This window comes from Arvicanthis niloticus, chromosome 5, assembly GCF_011762505.2.
Source record: "Arvicanthis niloticus isolate mArvNil1 chromosome 5, mArvNil1.pat.X, whole genome shotgun sequence".
Classification (NCBI taxonomy): Eukaryota; Metazoa; Chordata; class Mammalia; order Rodentia; family Muridae; genus Arvicanthis; species Arvicanthis niloticus.
In genome coordinates, this window is record NC_047662.1 from 15,092,001 (window position 1) to 15,113,435 (window position 21,435).

Here is a 21,435-nt window from a genome sequence, read left to right on the forward strand (position 1 = left end):
CCTGAGGGGGCAGCACATGTTGGTTGATGGACTTACAGATTGACAGAGAGGCGCAGAGCCCCAAGGGAGGAGGGATTCAGAGGGCAGGTGCAGACTCTCCAAATCTCCCTCGAGGAGGAAAATTTCTCAGCAGGGCAATCCTCAGTCAGGAAGTGAGTTCCCCATTGCTGGGAGAATGCAAGATGTGTTCTGGGGAGATTCAAACCATCAGCACTGGGCAAGGCTACCCAAGATCCTACACACCTGAAGCACACAGTCCCCATTCTGTGGCTCGGGTGACAGGAGAAAGAGTCCAAGCTAAGGTTCAGGTCTTCATCAGGGAAGGCAACAGAGGAGGGTGACCCATCCCATCTGCCCCAGGCTGAGCCCTGGGAGTCTCTGCTCCAGCAGGGCACAGAGTAGACTCATCTCCGCACCTGGCTGGATGGGGCAGCGTGATTCAATAAATGGCTTGCATGACAGCATTGTCCTGGGCTGTCATCTTTATGGACAGAGGAGGTGGGTCTGTAGAAGGGCTGCACCATACTGTGCCATCCTGAGGAGTGTTCCCCCACCCCCTCAGCATCCCCATGGCTACAAGGCTCACTGATGAAGGTAGTGGAGCCTCACACTCATGTGTTCAGGTTGGGATGGCCACTGAAGCCAGCTCTAGTCACAGATACAGAGGCTGGGATTCAGAGAAGTGACCCATGGGACACAGATAGACTGTAGCAGCTTGGCCTGGCTGGCATGGAAGCCTATGTGTCCTTTTGTGCCTGAGAGGAGGAAACTGACACAGAAGCTGGAATTAGAACTTAATAAAGAGAGTCCTAGAAGAAACTGGCCATAAACCCTCCAGGAGCTGGTGTACCTCCTTCCACTCTCCCACCCTCCAGGGGAAGAGGGCGGGCACAGCAGACAGCTAGCTCATCTCATCCCCTCTCCATGACACCCGAGCTGCAGACTGCCTTCTCTCTCTCCCTGAACCTCGCAGCTGTTGTCCTGGGTGCATTCCTCTGGGCTTCCTCTCAGCCTAGTCTGGCAGCCTCATGGCTTCCCACCATCCTGAGCCTGGCAGCTCCTTAGAAAATTTCCTGGCTGTCAGGACAGTGCTTTCATTGGCCCAGGGGACTGGAGGAACAGGTGTTACGCAAGGTCCAAGAAAGGAGGGTTCTGGGAATGGGGGAGGCCAAGCCTTGGCAAACCACAGAAAGGCTACCAGCTTCCTGTCCACTGGGCTCCTCTCCACCCATGCCTGTGAGCTCCCTAGCTAGGATAGAGCAGAGGAGCAAACAGAAACAAAACTGTAAGAATGGGCAGAGGCTGACTCAAAAACCGAAGTCTTAGTCCTATGAGAGGAGTCTGGAAGCACCCAGAGGCTCAGAGACCCTGGAGGGGGGCAAGAGCTGATAAGGCATCCACTCAAGTTCAACAGAAGAGGCTCCAGAGGGAGAGCCTGCATCCCAGCCACTGACCAGCGGAGTTCCCTCCAGGTGCTTAGCTTCCTCTTTCAAAACACAGTGTGTCCCAGGAGCTCAGTGGTCACCCAGACTCCTCAGGGTTCTGAGGTCCTACTGGACCTCCATTGATATCCATTGAGGGACTGAGGCCACTGTGTATGGAAGTGTTTGAACAGAAACACAGTGTCCATGGATTGGGATCCTGGTGAGGGGTTCTCGCCAGGGAAGCCGGGCAGAGACTCAAGGTCCTGGGTGCTGTCATGTTGACTTAGCCTTTGCTTGGAAGAGTCTGTGCCTTGAAGGTCTCCTAACCCTGCAATCTCTCAGCTCAGTGTGGGGGCAAGTGTACTGCTTGCAGATTGGCATGGAGTTGGAATCTGCCCCTAAATATCCTCCCTGTCCCCAGTGTCCTTTCTGCAAAATGGAGACCATAACGCCAAGGTCTGCCAGCTTCTAGGGTTGCATAATTAATTGTAAAAGGACAAGGTGTTAGAGACCAATGGTGAGCCTGTAGCTCAGTGGGTAGAGTGCCTGCCTCGCATGCACGAGGTCCTTGGTTTGATTCCCCAGCATGACATAAACTGGGTGGTGCATACCTAAAACCTCAGTACTTAGCCCTGGAGGAAGGAAGATAAGAAGTTTAACATCGTCCTTGGCTACGTATCAAGTTCGAAGCCAGCCTAGACTACATGAGACCTTGTCGTAAAATAGAAGCTAAGCACGGATGGAGAAGAGCCCAGTGAACAGGAGGCTGGAAACTTGGCCTCCCTCATTCCCAGACCTTTAACCCCAGCACTCAGGAGGCAGAGGCAGGAGGAGTTCTATGACTTTAAGGCCAGCCTGGTCTACAAGGGAGTTCCAGGACAGTCACACAGAGAGACCTGAAGCACCTTTGTTTCATCCGTCATTCATTTAGCATTCATTTATTCAGTGAGCACTTATTGAGCACCTATGGAATGCTCACCGTGCAGGGCACAAGGAGCACAGGGCCTCTGTCCTAGATGTCCCAAAGCTGAGGGGAGGCTGAGGGAGGGGCAGGCAGGAGCAGATAAAAAGAATAATGGTTCACACGAGGAAGGGACATGCAGGGTCTCCCTTGAAGGGGCAGGAGGCTCACCTGCCCCATCTTAGATACATGAGGGTGATGATGTCGGAGGACTTTCCAGCCAGAAGTGGAAAGTGTCCTCTTACAGCAGTGTGTGTATGTGTACATATGTGTGCACAGGTGTGCATATGTGTATTGCACACCTGTGCAGGTAGGTCCTGTTCTAGCAGGGCCTGGGCTATGTGAACAGGGCAGGGTCTCAGCCCCAAGTTGGCACAGCTGAGTACCAAGGCCCTCCTTACTCAGGATGTTCTATATGTGTGGTCTCCTCTTGGAGGGCTTCCTGGAGGAGGTGGAGTTTTGAAGCAAGGACTGGAGTCCCTGGGCTGGAGCACTTGCCATGGGAGGAGCTCTAGGCTGAGTGTCTAACAGACTTCTTCAGGTCTCTCCGCACCCCGTCCTGTGCCTGTCACCTCTGCTTCCTGAAAAACAGGGATCATTTTAAAAGCCCCTCCTGGATAGTGGTGAGGGGACCCTGCCTCTGAAGTTTCCCGCAGACCATCCTGGTCACCCAATTCTGGGTTCTGCTTCTTTGAAGAAGACACTGACCTGCTGGAAGCTGCCTGCTAGGGGAGTCACCCCACCGGAGCCTCAACTCTCAGCAGGGAGCCAGGCTCAGCATCCTCTCTCCTTCAGGTCTGGTTCAGTAACCGTCGTGCCCGCTGGCGCAAGCAGGCAGGAGCTAACCAACTGGCCGCCTTCAACCACCTTCTGCCGGGAGGTTTCCCACCCACTGGCATGCCCACGCTGCCACCCTACCAGCTGCCGGACTCTACCTACCCCACCACCACCATCTCCCAAGGTGAGTGTCTGCTGTCAAAATACGTGTAGTCCCGTTGTCCTGACCTTAGAACTCCTGGTCACTCAGGGTTGAAGAGCCCAGCTCCCCTTCCAAAGTACCCTGGGCAGCAATGGGCCATTGCAACCCCTCAAGGAAGGCAAAACTTCTGGGCACAGTTCTCCCAGTAGCTTCTAGGATGCTACACAGCCTGAGCAAGGGAAATGCCAGGGGAAGGAGGTGGTGGGGAGAGAGCCCAGGCTACCCATGAGCCTTGGGAAATAAAGGTTTCCTTCCCTAGGATTCTGAACCTCCCATCTTGTTCCCATACAAGAAACCTCTTGGCACCTACTGCATAGGGCTACCTCCAGAAGGGCCCAGGAGCTGGCATTCTGGGGAAGCCAAGCATCCAGAGAGCCCTGGCCCTGATTCTTAATAAGGAATAAGCCAGTGCCGAGGACAGCGGGGACCCAGCCTCAGAAGGCTGTGCAGAGGGACCCTAACAAAGCAGAATAGCACCATAGTGGCTGAGCAGAGGGATAACTGAGTTCAGTCACTTCAAGCATGGTTCACTCATCGGCCTTGAGTCTATCTAGCCCAGCCTGCTGAGCCTCAGTCACCCCAGTTCCTCTCCATCCCCCAAAGCTAGGACTCACTCAGCATGAGTGACAGCACTGGAGAAGTACCCACAAAATGATAATAGGCAAGCCTGGGTGGATTATAGATCCCGTCAGGCACAATTTACAATCCCGTTAGTGATTATTGAGCATCTACTATATGCCGAACACCAAGCACCAAGACCTGTGTGTAGGTTACTTAGAGGTCACCTAGATGCCAAGTGGGTGTCGGTCAAGCCCTGGCCACTCTGTCAGGGTGCCTGGGAACCAGCTAGCCTCAGCCCAAGTCACTTGAGAAGCTGGTCCCTTCCCTCCAGAGGGCATGCCTGGGTGGAGTTTCAAGGCTGCTTTTGCTACTTGCTTAGGACCTTTCTGGGTCTCTCCTCAGATGGGGGCAGCACAGTCCACAGGCCCCAGCCCCTTCCACCATCAACCATGCATCAGGGGGGGCTGGCTGCGGCCGCTGCAGCAGCTGACACCAGCTCTGCCTACGGAGCCCGCCACAGTTTCTCCAGCTACTCGGACAGCTTCATGAACCCCGGGGCCCCCTCCAACCACATGAACCCTGTCAGCAATGGCCTGTCTCCTCAGGTAGGTGGCCTTTCTACTCCAGACGCCTGCTGGCCCAACCAGAGGGGCTCAGGGTAACCCAGACTGACTCTCTCCCACGTGGGGTGGGATGAGGGTGACTAAGAATTCAAACGTCTCAGGAAGCCCCTGGCTGCTCAGGACCCTGAGAGAGTTTTTGAGTGGGAAGCAAATGTCTGTTCTTCCTTCCCTGGCCTTGTGTCTGTGATCATGGCTCTGGGTTGATCTTCCTTTTTCTGGAGGCGGGAAAGAGTTGGTCATTCTCTCCAGGTTGGCAAGGACTGATTATAGGCCCCATGCGCCATTCTGAGCTTGATCCCAGGCACGTTCCTACAGTGAGCAGGAGATGGCTGGCACGGGTTTGAATCTAGAACCAAGAGTCCTTTCTAGACCCAGTCATCGCTCCATGCTTCCCTTTTGGTCAGGTGTGACCAACCACTGGGAGGAAGGGATCTCTCCTATTGGTAGAATTGATGCCTAGATTCTGGGCCTGGATCTCTGCTGCTTAGGTGCTCGTGTGATGGCTCAGTCACCCGTAGCCTGATGGAGTCATGGTTTTAGAGGAAGATGGAAAGACAACCCACAGCTCAGAGTGGTGCTTGGTGGGTTTGTTGAATAGACCTGATGTTTGGAGTCTGACTGATTTCGGGGAGCGTATGGGTTTGTTTCTGTGGCTACAACAGGCTCCCAAGAGACCCCTGGGAAAAGGAGTTTATTCTGCCTCCACCTGGTGTTCCCTTTTCCTCTTGTCTGTAGGAGACAGGCTTGCCAGGGGAAGCAAACTGATCTGAACAGCTATGTTGTGTGGGAGAAGGCGCAGACTTTGGGAGAGGCTGGGTCCTCCTTCTGCTGCTCCGGGGCCAGTGTGCCTCTGGGACCCTCAGCTTTTCCCATTTACAGGGCCTGTCCTTTATACCCTGCTCATAAGAACTTGCCGTGATCTGTGTGTGGATGGCCTTCTAGCACAGCCTGGCGCAGAATGGAGTCGAGCAGACATTGGTTTTCTTGCCCTCCTTTTGCTCAGGCAATATATTTATAATTAACATGACAACATTGTTATGATAAAAACCTGTTAGCTGGAGGGCAGAGGGTGGGCACAGGGGAGAAGGCTCAGTTGGTGGAGCGCTTGCCCCGTGAGCATAAAGAGCAGGGTGCAGGTCGAATCCTTAGCACCGATGGAAGAAGCCAGGGGTGGTGGTGCACATCTGGAGTCCCAGCACTGGGGAGGCAGAGACAGAGGAGCTTACTGGCCAGCCAGCCTAAAGGACATGCTGAGGTCCAGGCTTAGTGACAGCAGCGTCTCAGGGAATAAGGGAGAAAGTGACTAAAGAAGACACTCAACAGTGGCCTCTGACCTCTACACACATGTTCACACACTCATGAGCAAACACACACACAGATGCATGCATTCACACACACATGCATACACACACATATGAACAGACACACATGTATGCTTGCATGTACACACATATGCATGCACGCACACACAGACATACACACATGCATTCTTGCATGCACAGACACACATGCATGCACAGACACACAGACATACACACACATGCACACACACATATGCACACACACATGCATACTTGCGTGAGCACACACATGCATGTACAGACACAAACATATATACACCCATGCGCACACACACACACACACACACACACACACAGAGAGAGAGAGAGAGAGAGAGAGAGAGAGAGAGAGAGAGAGAGAGAGAGAGAGATCCTGGTGGGATTATACAGATCTCAGAGGCCCTCAGGTCAAGGGTGAAGCCATTAATTCCTTAGAACCTGTCAGTCTTGGGCTGGCTCTCCCAAGACATCCTAACTCTCTTGCTGGTCCCTAACATCGAGTTAGCATCTCAGCCTCTCGGGGCTTTGAGGTCATGATTTCTGTTGCACTGATGTCAGTACTAGCTGGCTAGCCTGGGCTAACTTTCCAGAGCTGTCACAGGAGAACAAAGAAGAGGTTTCTTCTCTCTAGGTGGGGCTCAGGGATGGGGTGAAAGGTGAGGAGGAAAGGTTAGAGGGGGAAACCAACCTACTCATGGAGGAGTTATCCCCTGGGAGCTGGAGTGTAGGCAGGAAGTTCTGTCTTCTGCCTCTACCTGCAAGTCCCTAGATTGGATCCAGAGTCTCTGTCCAGGTGAGACGTGGGACGGCTTCCTCCATGGGCAGAGGCCCATCCGTCCTGGTATCTAGGCTGTCTCTGAACCCTGCCTTCAGGTTCCCACCGAAGGTGTGAAGACATGACAGTGGCAGAGGGGGCAGGAAGGGGAACAGCTATAGGGGACCGGCCCTCAGGGAAGAGGCAAGGATAGGCAGGCCAAATGCAGGCGTGTGTGTGTGTGTGTGTGTGTGTGTGTGTGTGTGTGTGTCCCCCCACTGAGGGTAGCAAGGCAACCCTTTGATCATAAGGGTCTAGGTGTTAAGTCAAACTTTCAACATTTCAAAGCCCCCATTCAACTCAGGGTTTATTCTCATCCTCATCCTCATGGCTCTGGAGTCTTGGGAGGGATCTGTGGGGGAAGGGGGAACAATTCTCAGTACAGGTTGACCTCCCCTGTCCGCTGTCCCCAATAAGAAACTCCCCCATTGTTCATCTAAGCCCTCTGAGGGAGTGCCACCTGTGCCCAGGTAGGTTTGCACACTGCTACCCAGGATCAAAGGTCTGGTCCCTGTCACCTGGATAGTGTCAGCTTTGGCAAATTGGGTGGTTTTGTTCTTCCAGAAGCCAAAGGGACTTCTGTGTGCAGCCGAAGCTAGGAGATTTAGGGATGGGACCAGCCTGCACACCTTGCTGGTAGTCCGTGGTTGCCTATGGAAAAGATTTCTTCCCAGACTTTGACTATGGTCCCATGTCTCCACCCAGTCTTGGAAATGGTTGCCTCTGTGCATCAGGGACTCCCTGGAAAGACCCAGCAGGACTTCATAAGAAACCCCTTTGTTCCTTGAAGTTCTATAAGATTCCTGTTCTGGAGGTGGTACTTCAGAGGACCAATGTACCTAGTGCAGGGCATACACCAGGTACTGTCCCTGCACTTGGGACAAATTAGTAAAAGGCAAACAGAAGATCCTGCCCTGGGAGACACCTGAGCAACCAGGTCTATACTGACTTGATGACAAGAGGACTGAGCTGTCTACAGTCCTGGGACAGATGCTCTTCTGGTTGTTATTCATATTTTAAGCCATGAATGAGTCAGGATTCAAACAGGAACCCTAGATTCTAACCTCTCAGCTCTATGGTGGAAAAGGTTCCTGTGAGCCATGGTATGAATTAAAAACAAACAAATAAACAAACAAACAAACAAACAAAAGACAAAACAGAGCTCTAAGTACCTTAGGCTGGAGGCTATCAGCAGAGCAAAACCAGTCAGAAACCTTCCTTGAAGCTCCGAAGCTTTCAGGCCCCACCCATGGCCCCCCACCTTAGAGTACCAGACATTAAGTGCTTCCCACAGGACCCCCTACTTTTGCCCTTCTGATGAGGTTCAGGGGAAGGGAAGCCTGTCCAATGACCTCATTTCTGATAGCTCACCCGGTTAAGACTTTGCCCCTAGTTGAGGGCCAGTTACTTGGAAAATGACTAGAAATAGCTTCTGAGAAACTGGGTGTGGTGGTGGACACTTGTGATCTCACCAAGAACTTGGGGGGTGGGGGGGCGAGAGCAAGAAGATCAGGAATCCAAGGGCATCCTTAGCTACAGAATGAGTTGAAGGCCAGCCTGGGCTACAAGAGACAGTGGGTGGGGGTGACAGAGGAGGCAGATAGTCTTTGCAAGATGAGTCCCCTGAGTCCTCGGCACTGCAGATGGGTAAGGTGGATAGTTGCTTCCAGTCCTTTCCCAGAGCAGCATGAGAGAGCCACAGGACGAGGAAGATACAAGTCTGATGGAAGGGTCCCAATTTGAAGACAAAGTAGAACCCCTGGCCTTAGGAGAAGCGCAGCAGAGACACATTTCTTGTCTCAGGTGCTCTGGTGTAATGGCCAGAGCATCATCCTCCCTTGTTGAGGTCCCAGTGGGATGTAGTGATAGACATCAAGAGACTGTGCTAAGCTGCCAAATTTATCCATCCCAGAACCCAAGCCACGAGTTAGGAGCAATATTCTGCCATTGAAGTGACCTCAGGCTGCTGCCAGGGGACCTGTGCTGGGGTCTCTTCGGGGCAGACTTGTGAGACCTGCAGAGAGAAGTCATTCCTGGTATTCCCTTCTCACCCAGCACTGTTAGACTTGGGAGTGGAAACAGGTCTGGAGAGGGCGTGGCCAAGATCCTCAAAAAGTCACCCATTGTATCTTGAGTCAAGGGCGCTGTGTCACAGAAGGGGATGTGGTCAGAGCTCAGACCCTCTCTTCACCCCCCAAGTCACCATCATCCTTGTCTCTGTCCATATTTACAGTCTCTAGGTGAGCCATCACTTAGGTGCCTGTGATCCTTTTTGTCTTTCCCTCGTCTTGGCTCTCTCTTCCTTTTCTTCCTGTGCCTACAGTAGTTACACAGCAGCCTAATGGGCTGGGGTAGGGAGTGTGACTCAAAGGCAAAGCATTGCTGACCCTGCACTAGGCCCTGGATTTGACCCATAGTAGTATAGATGTAAATAAATTTAAAAAACAGATCAATAATAATTACAGTGGTCATCAACACAAAGTTAACGCTGAATGTAGACCAGGCATAGAAGCTGTGGCACCCGCTTCCATCCCTAGAATCATGGCAGTTGTCTTATGGCCTCCATCCCACAGATGGGAAGACTACTTCATCCAGGCCTATCTATCCATTGAAACAGCCATCCATCCATCCATCCATCTATCTATCCATCCATCCAATCATCCATCCATTATCCATCCATCCATCCATCCATCCATCCATCCATCCATCCATTCATCCATCTATCCAACCATCCACCCTCCCATTTATCTATCCGTATATCCATCCATCCGCTCACCCACCAACCAAGTCCATTCATCTGTTCGTTCATCTGTCTACCAATGAAACCACTCTTCCATCAATCCATTCATGCATACGTCTACCCTCCTGTCCACCCACCCATGTATCCTCTCATTCATCCCTTCATCCTCCTATCCACACACTTGCCCACTCATCCCCTATCCATTCACCCAACCAATCCACACATCCATCCATCCTACACTTTATCCATATATCATCTATCTACCTATCCATTCATCCACCCTCTCATTCTCCATTCCTCCTGTTTATTCATTTGCCATCCTAGCCATCCATCCACTCACCTATAATCCTCTCAGTTATTCATATATTCATCCAACCCCCCATTCCTTCTGTCAGTCAGTCTGTCTGTCTGTCTGTCTGTCTGTCTGTCTGTCTGTCTGTCTATTCACACACCTATGCATCCTCTCATCTATTCATTCAACCACCTATCCACTCAATATATCTTTCCTTCCATCCACTCATACACTTACTCCTCTATTCATCCATCTGTTCACCCATCCGTCCATCCATCCACCCGTCCGTCCATCCATCCAATGTGCTGTGCCAGTCTCTGGAAGGTTCTGGAAAGTATGAGAGCTGGGATTTGAACAGTCTACCTGCAGAGCCCATCTTACTGTTGTGTCTGCCCATGAGGGTGATATGAATGTCCATGTAGGAGAGGTTGGTGCGATGGTCAAGGAAATTGAGGTTCAAGGCCACAGAGGCAGCTAAGGGCAGATCCAGGTTCAGAGTCTGCATCCAGAAACAGCAGTATCTGCTTCCTCCTGAGACGGGGCTTCAGATCTGCATGGTGATTGACGAATGTCATCTCCCAAGTGTTTCTCAATGGCAGGTGCTCAGTTCCACCCTCCTAGCCCAAGGCCTCCAGGGGAGACAAACCAGCAAGGTCAAAGATTTGGCGCCTGAGCCCAGGTGAACACCTGACTTATTTGGGGTCATTCAAGCCCCACAACACCCCTCCTCTTGGGGAGACATCCTCAGAGAGGCTAAGAAGCTCACAGGAGGTCACGGAGCCATTGAGTGGTGGAACTAGGGTTCTAAGCAACATCTACTTAACCTCTGAACCTCACCACTCCTGACCCTCAACAGGACAAGAGAAAGACACACTGGGACTCTTGGGACTGCATTGTACCTGCACAGGAGACTCCTCGAGTCTCTCTCCTCTTACTTCCTCCCTGTCCCCGCCCCTTTATTGGTGACATTGCGTTTCTAATAAGCATTTAAAATGAGTCTTGCTGGACCAGGGACGAGGAAGGAGGAGGGAGGGAGAGACATGTAGGCAGGAAGATGGGGCGGCGTGGGGGGGGATCATAGGGTGTTAAATAGCCCAGAATTTTTTTAAAAACCTGATGCAAATCATCGGTAGGAGAGAAAATTACGCGCAATTATGCCCTGATACTGGAAGGTTTTGCCTGGCCCAGGCAACAAGATGTCATTAACAAGCAGAAAATAAGATTGAAATGGTGAGTAAAAGAGCTGAAAAATGAATTTGAATGCTGCGTTTGTCCACAATTACCCCCTCCTTCACACATATTTTATTGCAATTTTTTTATTATTCTTAATCCCTCCATTCCTCAAAGCAGATTGGGGACATCCTGGCATTACCGGGGCACTGGGAGGAGGTGTGGAGGATCTTCTGCGCCCCTGAAATGAGGCCCTTTCTTGCCAACATCTTCCAAAGTTGGGATTTGGAAGGATTGGAATTCATTTCTCAGGCTTAGCAGGTTGTAGGGACACGGGGCTTTAACCCCAGTCAGAGCCTTCCCTGCACCCCCGCCCGCCCAGCCCTCTTTTTGCCTCTCTTCCCAGGTGACTCTCCTGCCATGGGCTTCCTTTCTTCTGCCTTTGTAGGGTTTCTGTGGGTCTCGATGCTCTCCTTTCCTTGGGAAGCCTCTCTCTCAGGCCCCCATAAGCGGGAGGCAGGCTGGGTCAGAAGACACGTCAAAGCAGACACCAAGTTCTGATTCTGCTACTTATTCTGTGACCCTAGGTCAGCTTGTTTAACCTCTCTGGGCTTCATTCCCCTTACCTGAAAGGAGGGATATCATTCCTGTTTCTCAGAGGCACCGCCCCGTGAGGACTAAGGGGAGATTTGAGCAAAGTACCTGGCACACAGTAGGTGCTTGGTAAATGTACGTTCTCGGCAGCACCGCTTCACCCGTGCCTCGCCTCTAAACTCCATCCTTCACTCCTTCTACCATCCTTCCCTCTTTCTCATCCACTTTGGTTGGCTGGGAAAGTGTTGTGCTGGTTCCTCCTTTAGAGCAGTGCAATGCGTTCAGCTGACTGGAGAGAGCTGGGGTGCAGGCAGCTCTCCTTTCTTGGAAAGCCCAGGAGGCTGCCTACTGTGCTCTGAAAGGTGAGCTGGGAGGGAAAAGGTGGGGATAACTCAGGATCAGGGCAAAGTCAGTGAAGTCATTCCCACCCTCCCTTCCCTGCCCCATTTCACATCGTGATCGCCAGTGCTGGTGTAGGTTCAGGGGTCAGTTTTCAGACAGGACTAGAAGTCTGTGGCTGGCTTTTCTTGGACCAGTAGCTCAATACCTGTTTTTTTTTTTTTTTTTCCTTAAAAAAAAAAAAGCTTCGACTAGTTTTCCCCATACCCACTAATAGCCCATCTTGTAGAGATGCAGGCTACATCTGCCAGCCCCCAGTTAAAGCCAGATGGGGCAGCAGCTGAGGGACATGTCACCATCGCTCTGTTCTCCAGGGGTCCGTCCCACTCCGGGAACCCCCCACCCCCCGACATTCTTGGCAGGGCCAGCTCTGGCAAAGAGTTGGCCACTCCAGAGGTATGAGCCACAGTCTTGCTGGCCAGCTTTAGTCCTGGCCTGCATAGGCAGAGCCTCCTTCCCTCGCTGGAGGAGCAGACTCTGCCAGTGTGCTGTGTGTGTTATCCAGCCATTCTGCCTTTGTCGGAGGTCACCCACCTCCGTGGAAAAGCTGAGTTATTTCCCACTGGCTGCTGTTCCCGACACAGACACCTGCTTTCATCCATCAGAAGCCAAGGCTCTTGTCCCTGGGGAGAACAGGCAGCAATGAAAACAGAGCCCTGTTTATGTCTCTGCTTTCACCCTTTATCCTGGGTAAAGGGAACGGGGCGGTGGGGGGTGTCAAAGGGGGAACTGCCTTCCTAACCCAGAAAGGGAAGCCTGCAGGCAGCTAGCTGAGGATCGGGGAGCAGGGACCATGCCTGTGAAGTTCAGGGTGAATGGCTTGTGACCTGGCTTGCAGGGTGACACTGGGGACATTTTAATAATTGAAAGGACAGTGGTAGAGTCTGCTGGCCCTGTCTCAGGATGGAACCTGGAGAGCTGCAGTTTAGCTCACTATAGAAATAACTACATCTATTTAGTGTTTCCACCCAACCCTGGAAAAGTGTGGTCAGAGCCACCATCTGTTCCTGGTGGGGCCAAGGGCACCAGGAGGAGCAGGAACCTATGTAGGTCACCACATCTCCAGGGACTGAAAGAACTCCTTATAACTCAGGATAGTGTTCGCTGGGTGACACACGTCATTCTCAGCATCCGGAACATTGTAGGTCTCCAGCCATTATTGGTCAGGTCCAGGCCTCAGGCTTGATGGAGCACAGCTGAGAGGGGTTCCCTGGGGGCACGTGGAAACAGCTACTCATCTGGTCTGTACTTGAGTCCTTCATGATGTCTGTCAAGTTCACGGGACACAGCACAAGGGGAGGCTGGGAAAGGAGGGATTTGAGGTCACCTGTGCTCCAGCAAGTTGCATTTTGGGGGTAAGATATTACCTTTTCCTCTCCCCACCCCTGCCATTGGAGAATTGATCGTGGAAAATTCCAGATTTCGGATTCAGCAGGAGGAGCAGCAGAGATTCAGGAGGCAAGCGGGCTGCAGCATAGCCAAGGTTATATGACAGCCCATAACAGAGATGTCAGAGATGTCATGTGAGCTCATGGTGTGTTCTGGGGTTTCCGTTCCTGCTCCTGTCTCTGCTTGTATGACCTCAAACAAACTACAGGAGCTTCCTGGGTCTTCCTGTCCTCATCCACACCACTAATCTGCAGCCTTAGCATTAAATGAGGGGCCGAGGGCATAGCTCAGTAGTCGGACTGCTTACCTGGCATGCAGGAACCTGGGTTGTGTCCCCAGCAGCAGGTTAACAAGGTGTGGTCCTGCACATCTGCAATCCCATTAATCAGGAGGTGCAGGCAGGAGAATGGGAAGTTCAAAGCCAGCCTTGGCTACATATATATCAAATTCAAGGCCAGCCTAGGATACATGAGACCCTATCCAAAGAAAGACGAGAAGGAACAAGGCCTTGCTACACCTTGTACAAGGTAGGAACATAACGAGTCCTTTGTGCTTCTCTCACCCTGAGCAGACCCTGCTGTCAAGAAGTCTTTCTAGGCCCCACCCACTGCAGGCCCAGGCAGCCATGGGTTGGAATAACTAAGAGATCACTCTCCCAGCTCTTAGACTCACTGTATGGTCTAAGGAGATATGTTCCTGCTGTGGGCCCCAGTTTCCTGCTTCATGCCATGAAGCAATTGGGCCAGCTGCTACCAAGGCACCTTGGTGTTTAGAGTGTGTGACTACATTCCCAGGACCCAGGCTTAGGCTGCAGGACTTCCCCAAAGGCCAAGGATTTGGCCTTCTCATGCTGCTTGGCTTGGCCCTCAGTTCTGAGACGCAGGGCAAATCATACCCTGAAACAGTCCAAGGCAGATGGGGGAGAGGAAATGGAGGAGGTTAGCAATTAGTGTCACAGGCAGGCTAGGAACCTTGAGGCCTGTCCGTGGGCTTCCATGAGGAAGCAGGGACTGCTGGGAGGCCACAAGGACCCTAGGGAGGAGAGGTGAGTATCACCTTGAGGGTCTCTAAAGGGCCAGACTCTTTCTGCTTCCTGAACCCTGCACCTAGTGCCCCTGTATCTAAGACTTCCTGCCTCACTGCCCCAGCATCCTCTGGAACCCAACCCCCGTGTAATCTTTTAGACTTCTCCTCCTGGGAAGTGTTCCTTTGCCCCCTCCTACCGGGTTAGCCGGTTAGGCTCCTGCTTCCTGAGGCTTTTATCAGTTTTTATCAGCATACGGAAAGAGTCTGCCATTACTAGGCAAGTGCTTTTAAATAGTAATAATGACGATTACATTTTTTCTTGAGTGCTCACCTCAGGCCAGATATGTGCCGAGCCCAGTATGGACACTTTATTCTATCTTTAAAGCATCCCCTTGGAGGAGGCCTTGGAGGATGCACTTTCTGCATCACAAGTGGAAGCAGGTAGAGACGCGGAGCAGTTTAACCAATTGGTACAGCTGGTTAAGTAGTTAACGCGTGGTACAGCCTAGATCTGGATTCAGCCAGTCTGCCTGGCTCCAGACACCCAGCTCTTCCCCAGGGCATGTCTTAAAGATGCTTGGTGTTCTGTTCTCCAGTGAGATGTGTAAGTTTGTTTATTTAGTGCTTACTTAGTGCATGCATGGGTACATGCATACATGGGTCTGTGTGCCCCACAGTGTGTGCATGTGTATGGGGGTCAGAGGACAATTTGAGCGAGTCAGTTTTCTGAGTCCTAGGGATAAACTCAGGCCATCAGGCTTGGTGCAAGCTCCTTACAGCAGTTGTCTCTCTGGTCCTCTGGGAGGATCTTTCAAAGGCCCCAGTGGGACTTTTTGACCTCCATTGGTCACAAACCCCTCCAGAGGTAGAACAATAGAAGTCAAAGACAGAAGAATGCAGCCTCTGGCTGGAGAGCAGAGGGCAGGAGAGAGCTGGTAGGGGTGTACACAGCATGCTTGCTCTCTCACACCTGCACCATCCCAGGCAGCCTTTCTCCTGCCTCAGTTTCTTCCCGTGAAATTGAGTGTAAGGAATTATGGGTTTGCAGAAACATGTCCAAAGTTGCACGTGCACAGCCTATGTGTCTGACTACAGAAAGGAACTTCTTCTTAAGAGACCACAATCGGCCCCGAGGTCACAAGGAGACAGTGTAGGTCTGAGCTAAACCTCACGGCTTCCCCTAATCCCTTTCGCAGCACCCTTCTGAACCCTTCATCTTCACCTCACATTTTCCCTTTGCTTTAGGCTCCCCACTAATCAAGGGTCATCTCCCCCCACTCCCACCTTCACTGTCCACTTCAGGCCCTCTCCCCCAGCTGGGACATTGCCTTTAGCATCTTTCTCAATTGGGACAGGTGTTTGACCACCCACCAAGTTCTGTTAAAGCACAGGGGACTCTTGGTATGAGGCTTCTAGGAATAGCCAGGTGTGGGCTGGAGACCCTTGGAAGGGCAGCCCTGACTGTGACCTCATTCCTGTGTGAGTTGCCTGTGGGTCACTCACCCCAGCATCCTCTGCTTCTGTACATTCCAGGGAGGATGGCCGGCCTTTCCCATACTTCCCTCACCCGTGTCCTAGACCGGAATCATCTCAGGCACACAGCAGACAGGAAGTTCATTTTTATTTCTGTTCGGTTCCCTCTTGTCCCCATCCTTCCCTTGTCTCCTCTGTCTCCTATTGTCCCTCAGTCTGTAGGTCCCACCCCTGGACCTCCTCTTAGTCTCCACTTCATCCTCCTGCATACCTGAACACAGGTACAGGCCCCTCCCCTCCAGGGTGTTCCCCATCTCTTGGTTCAGACCCTCTTCCTTCTTCCTTCCTTCTCTCCTGGCAGGTCGGGCCCCCGACGGCCATTGTCTTTCCCTAACATCTTCCATGCTCCTCTACACCTCTCCTGTCCCTGTCTTCACAGAAGGTCTTTTCTCCTCATCCTCACTTCCTTCTCCACCCCTGCCAGGATTCTTCATCCCTTCAGTCACCGCACCCAACCTACATCGGGTTGAGCTGGGCTTGGTGCAGGGTCCCCAGGCCTTGTGTGGTGGTGGGGCCCGGGGTGGGGGGGGGAGGACTGGGATGGGGACAGCGATGGGGGCGGGGCGGGCAGCTGACGCCCCTCCCGCTCTGCTGCTGCTGCTTCGGCTGCTGCGCCTTTGATCCATGGCCCGAGGCCGCCTGACAGTGGAAAATGCGGGGAGACAAAACCACTCAGTCAAAGTGATTCCCAACAACTGTCTCCCCGAGATAAGGACTCGCCGGGCTACGCAGCCTGCTTAATTCCCACTGCCCGGCCTGGGATCCCGTGCAGCAGCAGCAAGCTGACTGCCAGCAGAAGCAGCTCTGAGAACCAACCTGGTCCTGGGACCCAGGATGGGAGTCAATGCCAGGGCATACGACATCCACGGGGAAACAAGGACAAGGGGACCATGCATCCGGTGATCTGACAGGCTAGGCCCCCTTTTCTTTGCATCCTCACCAAGGTGCTTGCCTCCTTCCCCAGAACATTCTCTCCCTTTGGTCCTCAGCTTCTCCATCCTCCACTCTCTCCAGTCCCTCTTGTTCCCAGCTTATGGTATCAGCTCTGTGCTCTGATTTTCTAGATAGTTCTTGGTTCCCTCTATAGAGCAAGGTCCAGGCTGTCTGGTGGCCAGTATCCCCTTCACAAAGCTTAACACATAGCAGGGACCCCATATATGTGCAGTGTTAGGGACAGAGAGAGAACCAACCTTGCTTGGCCCATCTTCAAGAAACTGCAAGAAGGCAGCCCTGAAGCAGAAGCCTCTAGAGAGGGAGGCTTGCCTGAAATAAAGTCAGGGAAAATCTGTGGTTCCCAGTTACCCCTATCAAGGCTTATACCTTCTTGGCATGATGGGCAGGTCTCTAGGAGGCTGGGCTGCACTCTCTGTCCTTGGCAATCAATGGAGTCCAGCATGGAGAGCAGGAGATGAGATTCTGTATAGTAAGGTTTAGAGGTGGCCCACTGATAGGAACTTTCAGGAACTCCACTCCCATAGTGGACCACTTCCCACCATGGTGTTTGGCAAAGAGCGATTTTTGCATTTGTGTGGTGGCAAAAGCCGAGGTCACAAGAACTTGATTCATCTCAGGCGTCCTGACAGCCAGGGCTGGAAGAGGAAGTCCTGAGAGTCAGTGAGCACCCATGGGTGCTGGGGTGGAGTAAGTACAGCTGGTCCTTCACAGGAGATTAGACCAGTGCCAGCATTTTCCAGAGCTGGGGATCAAAAGGCTTTTGGTGTGTCTGTTAAAACTCAGCTTCCAGGTTGGTCCATGACAACCATGGCAGGTCTTCAGTGGGCCTGGAGAACTGGGTTTTAAAGATGGTGTCAGTCATCCGAGGCAGGCCTTTGGCAGCCTGGCACCCCTGAGCACTGAGTTAATAAGTGCTCTCCTTACCAATCTTGCCTAGAGTGGCCGGCGGCCCTGTCAAAGGCCACTTTCAGTATGCGTGGGTCCCCTGTGCACCCCCATGGCGCTAGCATGTCAACCCCCTTTGCTTTATAATGTAACATGGAGACAAAGTATGGTGACATGCTGGAGTCTCCTCACTTGGGAAGCAGAGGCATGGGCATTGTCATGAGTCTGAGGGAAGCTGCAAGCAAGACCTTCCCCACAGGTGAAATGGCTCAGTTGGTAAAGTACTTACTGAGTAAAACATGAGGGCCAGAGTTTATCCCCTAACACCCACCTAAAAACCTAGAAAAAGCAGTGTACACTTGTAATCTAATGTTGAAGAAACAGGCACAGAAAGATCCCTTGTGCTCTCTGGACATCTGGTCTACCCAGAACAGCCAGCCCAGGTTTACTTGAGGAGGCTGGAAAGATGGCTCAATGGTTAAGAGCACTGATTGTTCTTCTAGAGGACCCAGGTTCGGTTCCCAGCAGCCTCGTGGCAGATCATAACAGTCTCTAACTCCAGGATCTGATGACCTCCTGTTTCCGTGGGCACGGGATGCATACATGGACACACAGACACACCCACACATGCACACCCAGACACACCCAGACACTCCCACACATGCACACCCAGGCACGCACACATCATTCCCTTCAAAAAGGAAAATGACTGTCAGGAGGGTCTGCTGGGAATGCGCGAATACTTTGTTCCCAGACATCTCAGAGCTGGGAGGTATCCCTGAATAGCCTCTAGGAGACACCCCAGAATAGCCTGTCTTGCTTGGTATCTGGAAAGGCCTACGTACCTTGGCTGCCAGAAAGACTTGGGTTATTAGGCTACTCTGAGGCCAGACTATGTCTCGACATTGCCTGGTAAGCCACATATCCAAAACAGAGACAGAGGCAGTCTTATGGGTGAGATAACAAAATGACCAAAGAGACAGGAGACACATTCTGCCTTCTCTCTGTCCCTCCACCCTGCTGGGCTCAGACCTCAGCTCTCCAGGTCCAGAGGACTGCCGAGCTGAGTTGGCCCGAGGCTAAATGAGCAAGACCCTCTCATCATACCAGGGTTTTCTGACCAGAGGCGTCAGAGGATTACGGTCCCATGAGGGCCCTGGCAAGTGTCTTATCATAAAGGCGACATGTCCAGGCTGAAATCGAGACGCAGTGCCCAGGGGCAGGAGTTCCTGATCCCCACCCAAGGGGATCCCTTTCTCTCCCAGCCACAGACATTCGCTCCCTGCCTGAAACTCTCCAGCATAGTTCCCTGAGAGCCCTGAGGCTCATCCCACCCCCAGCCAAATTCATTCTCTCAAAAGGTCTCTGGGGTGAGGTAGCTGCTACCATTGGAGTTCTGCTGTGCTTTGAGCCACTGAGAAGCAGGTCTGATACCATTACTGTTACTGTCTGTAGTGGCGAAAATAATGGTTCTGTTTGGTTTTCACTGTGCCGGGCAGGGAACTCTGTGCCTTGTAGGCTCTGGACAAGTGTGCAACCGCTGGACTACATCCTGAACCTTGTTTTTTTTGGTTTGGTTTTGTTTTCTGAGACAAGCTTTTACCCTATAGTATAGGCTGGCCTGGAACTCTCTATGTAGCTCAGGCTGGCCTCAAAATAGCTACGTTTACAGGTATGTGACTCCATGCCCAGCTTGACAAAGCACCTCTGTCTCCAATGGCTGTCTGTCTGATAGTAGCTGAACACTGAGGAGCTGTAGTCAGTCTGTACATTTTGCTGACTCTCTGGAAGCCCAAGGCCAGCATGTTTGGGCAATGTCAGGACCCAAAACCCGGCTCTACTGTGGGGCAGATGTCTTCCCCTTCTACAGGCTATCTCAGTAGGAAGGACTGGCTTGTCAATCACTGTCACACCGCTACTTAGATCTAGGATCCTCTATGGGATCTCCAGCTATACTGTGCCCTGCAGGTGTAAGCTGTGTTGGTCAGGTTCCCTCTCATGCCTTCTGTCCCAGAAATCACAACTGAATGTATTCCACCCTGGGCAGCAGAGGGTGAAGAAAAGTGGGGACTGTGAGAGGGGGTTCCCAGACCCCAGACCCCAGGGCCAGGAGGAAATGGCAAGGGAGTGAGATAGCCCAAGGGCTACTCAACCATGAGGTCCATAAGAGCTGTGTTGACTATCACTTGGACCAGGCTGGACCAGGAGGCATATTGGGAGGCCAGGAGTGGATAGAGGGAATAAAGAAAAAAAAAGGTACAAATGTAAGGACAGACAGGCGGACCAGAGAGCCAAAAGTATGTATGTATGGACAGACGGACCAGAGAGCCACGCTTTGAGATACTGAAGGGAGAAGGAAGAAGGGTCTGAAGTGACATACATAGTCATGAAAGAGAGAGAGACGGAGAGAGAGACAGAGAGAGACAGAGTGGGAGGGAGACAGAGAGAGACAGAGAGAGACAGAGTGGGAGGGATATAGAGGGTATAGGAGAAAAAGAGAGGGAACTGAGGGAGCAATGGAGACTAGGAGCAGAGAGGAGAGGTTCAGTGCCAGCAGCAGGGGCTGGGAGAGGAGCAGAGAACACGGCGGAGTCAAGCTTACAGTGGCAAAGGCTGAAGGAGGGTCAGAGCCCTCCTTCAGTGAGGCAGAGGTCAGGAGCCAGGGCGGGAGGGCTCAAAGCTCGGGCAGGTGCAGGAGGGGCTGGAGGGCGCAATGAGGAGGAGACCCAGCATTGTCCCATAGCCAGGAAGGTACAAATTGGAATTCCAGCCCACCAGCATCCCGCTGTGCCGCCTTGGGCTGCTCTGTCCACCAGAGCAGCAGCAACACAGGCCCATCATGTACCCCAACAGGGTGACCCGCCAGAGTTAGCGCTGTCCCAGTCTCTCTGCAAGCACTGACACCCTCCCCCCCCATCATGGCAGAGACCGTTTTTTTAGGATTGCCAAACCTGAACCTCAGATGGCTTAGCCTCCCAGCATGACAGTGACGGTCCCCAAGCTCCCAGAGCCTGGGGTGAGATGTTCTGCCCTTTTGCCAAGTGTTTTCCTTTAGTTCCAGATGCCACCCTGACAGGTGCTTCCTGTGATTAATGTCACCACCTCCTAAACCTGGGAGCAGCTCTTCTTCTCCAAGCCACAGCTGGCTGTGGGTGGGCGGCACTATCAGAATCCTGCCTGGCTGTTTAGAATCTTCTCCTGGGCTCTCCCTTTCCTGGAACCCCCAATGGACATGGGGTACAGATCAGCTTGGACTCCGTCAGTTCACACACAGAGCCTCGAGTAACCCCGTTATCTCTGCACAGAATGGCAGTAGACAGGATCCTGCCTAGCTGGAGGTATAGCTAAGATTAGGGGTCTTGGTCATCTTAGGAGGTGGCTGTCAGATTTGGGGACCATGGCTAGAGTTAAAAACTAATCATGTCAAATCCAAGAACACCCTTTGAATGAGAAACAATGCTTACCAGCTGTGTGATCTTAAGCAGCTGACTTGACCTCTCTGTGCCTCCAAAGTCCTAGGTGCTCTGAGGATTATGTGTACCTGGCCTGGACCAGCAATCAGAAGACAATAATTTCAGTTATGTGTTGATGAATTTGGAAGTGCAGCTGACGCCATAGTCATGGAGCCGAGACTGGGATTGGAGTTGGGGGTATTAGTTTAGTATTCTAGTTTCTCCCCACGTCCCCCTTTTCCCTCCCCTTCGTGCATAACTGTATAAACTAAGCCACCAGCATCCCCTTCTCAGCCAGT

General features: G+C 52.3%; 1 protein-coding gene across 1 annotated transcript in view; it reads left to right on the forward strand.

Moving 5' to 3' along the window:
- Pax7 (paired box 7) overlaps nt 1–21,435 on the forward strand; it is a 98,997-nt gene that overhangs the window by 51,639 nt on the left and 25,923 nt on the right. The window contains exons 6-7 of the mRNA XM_034503145.2: nt 3,181–3,346; nt 4,328–4,530. Coding sequence (XP_034359036.1) covers nt 3,181–3,346; nt 4,328–4,530 — 369 coding nt within the window. The remainder of the gene's footprint in view (nt 1–3,180; nt 3,347–4,327; nt 4,531–21,435) is intronic.